Below are 6,000 nucleotides of genomic sequence, written 5' to 3'. Positions count from 1 at the left end.
GGCAAAGAAGGGGTAAACCCGTTTGGGCTGCTGAACTGTGGAAAGATATTGCTGCTCAAATAAAGAATATGGTTGTAAAGTTGCACCATGTGGATGCTCATGTGCCCAAGAGTCGGGCTGCTGAAGAACAGAAAAATAACCATCAGGTAGATCGAGCTTCCAAAATTGAGGTGGCTCCGATAGACCTGGACTGGCAGAAAACAAGGGTGAATTATTTCTAGCTCGGTGGGCCCATGAGACCTCGGGCCATCAAGGAAGAGATGCAACATATGTGTGGGCTGGAGTCCGAGGGGTGGACTGAACTATGGATGCTATTGCAGAGGTTATCCATGACTGTGACACAAGTTCTATATTTAAAAAAAAAAAAAAAAAAAAAAAAAAAGCCAAGAGGATAAAACCTCTCTGGGAGGAAGGGCGATGGCAAAAGTATGGGGAAGCGTGGTAGGTTGATTCTATCACCTTGCCACGATCTCGCAGTGCTATGTGGCATACCATGGTGGAGGCAACCACTGGGTGGCTTGAAACATATGCAGTACCCCATGCTACCTCCCAAAACACCATATTTGGTGTGGAGAAACAAGTCCTGTGGCGACATGGCACCCCAGAAAGAATTGAGTCAGATAATGGGACTCATTTCAAAAATTCTCTTGGAAATACTTGGGCCAAAGATCATGGCATTAAGTGGATTTATCATGCTCCCTGCACCAGCCTCTGGTAAAACTGAACAATTATTCAGTTACTATATATTCAGTAATTCAGTATAAAATATACAGTATTGTATACTGAACAATTATTCAGTATACAATAATATGGTTATTAAAAACCATGTTGAAAGCAATGGGTGTTGGAATATTTAAGCACTGGGAGAAGCTTTTGGCAGAAGACACCTGGTTGGTCAATACCAGAGGATCCATCAATCTTGATGGTCCTACCTAATCCATCTCCCTACATACCGTACAGGGAGATAAGGTCCCTGTTGTACATGTAAAGAGCATGTTGGGAAAAGCAGTTTGGGTCCTTCCAGCCTCTGGAAAGGGCAAACCTCTCCTCTGTGGAACTTGTTTTGCCCAGGGACCAGGGCCCATTTCGTGTGTAATGCAGAAAAACGGGGATGTTCAATGTGTACCACAAAGAATTCGATGTTGGAGGAGTGCAGTCAGTAATTCCATGTGTATATGTGTATATAGACGTGTGTAAAGCATAGGGACTCATAGAGACCCACACAGACTCATTCAGACCCATACTGACCCGTATTGACCCATAGAGACCCATAACACCCCTGCCCTGAGGACTGTCAGTAGGAGCCATGTCATGCCCAACACACAAAGGGAGGGAAGAGTGCCAGATTTGCAGCTCCTGGTTGGATAACAGTGAAACCGACACTCAGTGTCCAGACACAGTCATCAGTTTTAATGTGAATCTGGCACTACAGTTATCTGTAAGGTACTGGCACTTCTACAGTTATTTCCATGTGCAGCTACACCTTGTGATGTTATAAGAAACCAAAGTAAACCTTGTGTTGCTTAACAACTCTATGAGAGGAAGAGAAAGAAAAGAGAGAGAGAGTTGTGGCATGGGGAGGAGAGAGGGGCAGAGAAAGAGATCACAGGTCCTGGTTCCAGCTTTGATCCAGCAAACCGAGGTGGGGGATCCTTGACTTGTAAGCGGTCTTGTCCTGTAGTTTTGAAACATGAAAGTCTCCAAACAGGACCTCAAGGATCTCTCTGGCATCCTTCTGTAGGTTTACAGGTGTGCCATCCAGGGCTGTGAGTGAGCTGGCAATAAACAAGTCCATCAAAAATTAGTTTGCAGTCAGAACTTCCTACAACACAATGGGGAAGTTTTGGACAGTGCAAGGCTCTTGGTTCCTGCAGCCCTCCTGTGTGCAGGGCTGCTCTCCGAGATACAGAGGAGATGGGAGCTGAAGCAAACGATACTCTGATGATTTCTTTATCTATTCAAACAGCTGTGTTGCTTTTGTACATTAGGATTGCCAGCCAGAAGACAAAGGTAGAAAATGAAGGAGAAATATGATGAATAGCATTGCTTTATTGGAATAAAAATTACCATAGGAATGACAAACTGGGAGGGAGGGTGAAAGAGTTCAAATAAAGGCAATCTAAGCTTTTTCTGAATTTCTGATAGTCATGTGATGAACATTTTACTGATGCTGAAGCAATACATCTGCAAACAGTTTCTTGAGTGCATCCTTGATCTCCTGGTTCCTCATGCTATAGATGAGGGGGTTCATTAGTGGAGGTACCACTGTGTATATCACTGCCACCACGAGGTCCAGGGATGGGGAGGAGATGGAGCGGGGCTTCAGGTAGGCAAACATGCAAGTGGTGACAAAGAGGGAGACCACGGCCAGGTGAGGGAGGCATGTGGAGAAGGCTTTGTGCCGTCCCTGCTCAGAGGGCATCCTCTGCACAGCCCTGAAGATCTGAACATAGGACAGCAACAGGAAAACAAAACAACCAAAGAAGATTAAGGCACTAAATATAATAAGTCCAACTTCTCTGAGGTAAGAACCAAAGCAGGAGAGCTTGAGGATCGGGGGGATTTCACAGAAGAACTGATCCACTGCACTGCCTTGGCAGAGAGGCAGTGAAAATGTATTGGCAGTGTGCAGCAGGGAATTAAGGAGACCAGTGCCCCAGGCAGCTGCTGCCATGGTGGCACAAGCTCTGCTGTCCATCAAGGTCCCATAATGAAGCGGCTTGCAGATGGCAACGTAGCGGTCATACGACATGATGGTGAGAATGCAATATTCTGCTGACATCAAAAAGAAAAAGAAAAAGACCTGTGCAGCACATCCTGCGTAGGAAATGTGCCTGGTGTCCCAGAGGGCATTGGCCATGGCTTTGGGGAGAGTGGTGGAGATGCAGCCCAGGTCGAGGAGGGCGAGGTTGAGGAGGAAGAAGTCCATGGGGGTGTGCAGGCGGTGGTGGCAGGCTACGGCTGTGCTGATGAGGCCGTTGCCCAGGAGGGCAGCCAGGTAGATGCCCAGCAAGAGCCAGGAGTGCAGGAGCTGCAGCTGCCGCGTGTCTGCCAACGCCAGCAGGAGGAACTCGCTGATGGAGCTGCTGTTGGGCATCTGGTACTTCTGGGGATGTGGTTCTGTGAAAGGAGGATAAGACATGTTGATGGTAAAAAAGACTTCAGAGCAGTCAGTCCTGCTCTCATCCTTTGGGGACATGGAAGTTTCCAGCAGTGTCTCCTAGATTTGAAGTGGGGAAATTTCTGCACTTGGATTCCTGCTTTGAATTATTCAGATTCTGTCGAGTGGCTCTTTGGGGATATTCTCTGTTTAACACAGTGAGATGTGTTAAACATGATATTGGAACACCATGATATTGGAACACTGTCCTCCTGCCTGGGTAAGGGAAGGCAATGGGATTCATCTCATCCTTTTTTTCCATCCTTAAGTGATGTGTCCATACTATCAGAATCACAGTGCTCATGCTGACATACTAGGCAAGGGAGAGAAGGATGCTCATGAGAGCAGCACTGAACCAAACCTCTACACATTTTGTCTCTTTGGTAGGGGAGAGCCTGACTTCAAATCAATTTGCAGTATACTGTTTTTTCAGATCCTGTATGAGTAACAGGATTTCACAAGCTTTGCTGTATGCAGTCTCCCACTGATTAAAGTCAACTTCACACCTTGCTCTCTAGAAGATGAGAGGAAAGAAAATTTTCTGTTTTTGGATTTGGATTCCCCACAAAATGCATTGTGAAATTGTAAGTATCTTCATGTTTGCTTTCCAGGTGTAAGTGCAAGTCAGTGCACAGAGGTAAAACCCCCTCACTGTCACTTAGAGAAGAGTCAAGCTGCTCTGTCCATCAGGCTGGTTCCTACCTGCCCCGTGCTGCCCCTTGCTCAGCTGGAGGATGGCTGCACACACAGGTTGCTCCGGAGAAGAGCCTGGGCTGTGCAGAAGGCCAGTGTCCAACTGCTCCCTCTCAGCCCCGATCTGGGGGGAAGGAGGAAAGGGGCTTGCTCACAGGAAGGCATCTGTACTGGAGGGACAGATGGGGAGAAGCCCATATCCAACCTTTCTGTCACAAGTTCCCTGTCTGTCTCTGCCCCTGTATCTGCAGCCTGCAGTTCTCCCAGGCAGTAGCTGCTTCCCACATCTCCTTCTTGGTATCACCCATAGACCCCATCACAGACCCTGTGCACTCAGCTGTGCCCTTCAGACCCCTCCTGGCAGCAGGGCACTGTTCAGCAGCATCTCCCTGTCTGCAGGTACCACGGAGCAGGTCAGATGCACTCTGATAGGGAGAAGAAAAGGGATTTTGGTGCTGTCTGTAGGCAGAGGAGTGGGTATGGATAATTTCTGAGATTTTGTTCAGGTTAGATGATCTCTCCACATAATGATTCCACAGTCTCAGAAAGTAGTTCAAACTAATTTTCACCTTCCTTTAGGGAGAAAGTAAAAGCACAGACTATGCAAGCTCTTTTCTGAAAGATGGAAACATGGAATGTCTCCACAGAAGTGTCCTTTGGTGCAGTTTGGCCCATGCTCCAGACAGCAGCTGTGACAGTAGAAGGCACATGTCCTGTCCTGCCATGCCATGCTGGGGGGCTCCTTCCCCCCACACATCTCTCCACAGCTCCCTGGGCAGCTCCCCAGGCAGGCTGAGTGCTGAGTGCTGAGTGCTGAGTGCTGAGCGCTGAGCCTGGCAGGCAGCAGAGTCCCTGCCCCGGCACACAGCCCCTGGGGCACAGCAGGGACCTGCTCTGCAGGACAGCCCTGGGCACCCGGCTGCAGCCCCGGCTGCACAGCCTGCAGCCGTCCTGGGACACGCAGCCCTCAGGGCTGTGCTCTGATGCTGCAGCATGGAAGCCCTCAGCTGGGGCAGAAGTTTTTCCTTGATAAAGAAGCATGGAGTGTATGCAGCCTGTTTTGCAATGGGATGTCCCAGATTTATTCATCCCTCCAGGAAAAGCAGATGCATTGCCTTACCACGTCAAAGGCCGTCAGCAATGCTCCTCCAGTGAGCTCACAGCCTTCTCACACTGTTCACATCCTGTGATCTCCCTTCTCTCCTCTTCCACTCACCCTCAGATCATGCCCGCAGCTCTGCTGTGTGCTACACAAGAGCTTCTCCTGGGCACAGCTGTCTCTCTGCAGTGCTGCCCACTTCTATAATCTCCCTGTGTCCCAGGAGCCCAGAACAGCTCAGCAGCAGAGGATGTGATTTCCTTCTCTCCCTGGAGGTATCCATGGCCCTCCTGAACTGAGAGCTCCTGCAAGACAGTAGGATCTTAGCTACAGAATGTACTTCAAAGTCAGCTCAACTAATCAACACATCAACTTGATTTCAGAAGCACGATTGTTCCTACTAAAAGAAATTTGACCATGAGAGAAAAAAACGGCAAATCTGGAAACATCAGATCATGACCTGTAAGTGCAGTCATAACATTACAGATTCATAGAAAGGTTTTGGCTGGAGGGGACTTTGAAGATCACCCAGTTCTAATCCCCCAACCATGGGTAGGGTTGCCATCCACCAGATCAGTCAGTCCAGCATCCCATTCATTCTGACCTTGAATGCCTCCAAGGATGGGTCATCCACAGTCTCTTTGGGCAACTTATTCCAGTGCCTGTGTGTAGAAGATATCTTAACATCTAACCTCAGTATCTTCTTTTTAATTTAAAGCCATTTTCCGTTGTTCTGATTCTATCAGGCCATCCCACCCTAACTCTAGGTTTAGGCATTTCATCTTCAAATGGAAACCCTGGGGCTGAAATAGGATCAGTTCCTCACAGAACCATGGGAGCCAGGATTCCTCTTAGCTGAGTTCAGATGTGCACAGTGAGGTGTCTGTGTGTGAGCCCCTCATCCGAATCCTTGCTCTTTATTCAACAAGGACTGCACTGCTCACACATAGTCACCGTGATGACCAAGGTGCCTGGGGTGATCCTAGCTGTGTGCTCGTGCTTGTGAACTGTGGTGGAAAATCTGTGAGACAGACAGCTCCTTCCTGAG

General features: G+C 48.4%; 1 protein-coding gene across 1 annotated transcript; it reads right to left on the bottom strand.

Annotated features, from left to right (window-relative positions):
* Positions 1-2,161: 2,161 nt before the first annotated feature.
* LOC149916078 (olfactory receptor 14J1-like) lies at positions 2,162-3,950 on the bottom strand. The gene is made up of 2 exons (XM_090149596.1): positions 3,863-3,950; positions 2,162-3,120 (listed from the first exon to the last, which is right to left on the bottom strand). The coding sequence occupies exon 2, from the start codon at positions 3,095-3,097 to the stop codon at positions 2,162-2,164; it is 936 nt and encodes a 311-aa protein (XP_090005722.1). The 5' UTR covers positions 3,098-3,120; positions 3,863-3,950.
* Positions 3,951-6,000: the final 2,050 nt, after the last annotated feature.

This window comes from Phasianus colchicus, chromosome 13 (assembly GCF_987193195.1).
Source record: "Phasianus colchicus chromosome 13, bPhaCol1.hap1.1, whole genome shotgun sequence".
In the NCBI taxonomy this organism is placed as follows: domain Eukaryota; kingdom Metazoa; phylum Chordata; class Aves; order Galliformes; family Phasianidae; genus Phasianus; species Phasianus colchicus.
This window is presented reverse-complemented; position numbering and strand designations above follow the sequence as displayed.

Excerpts from the sequence above, each read along its gene's own strand:
- LOC149916078 (XM_090149596.1), bottom strand. The coding sequence starts at position 3,097 with ATGCCCAACAGCAGCTCCATCAGCGAGTTCCTCCTGCTGGCGTTGGCA.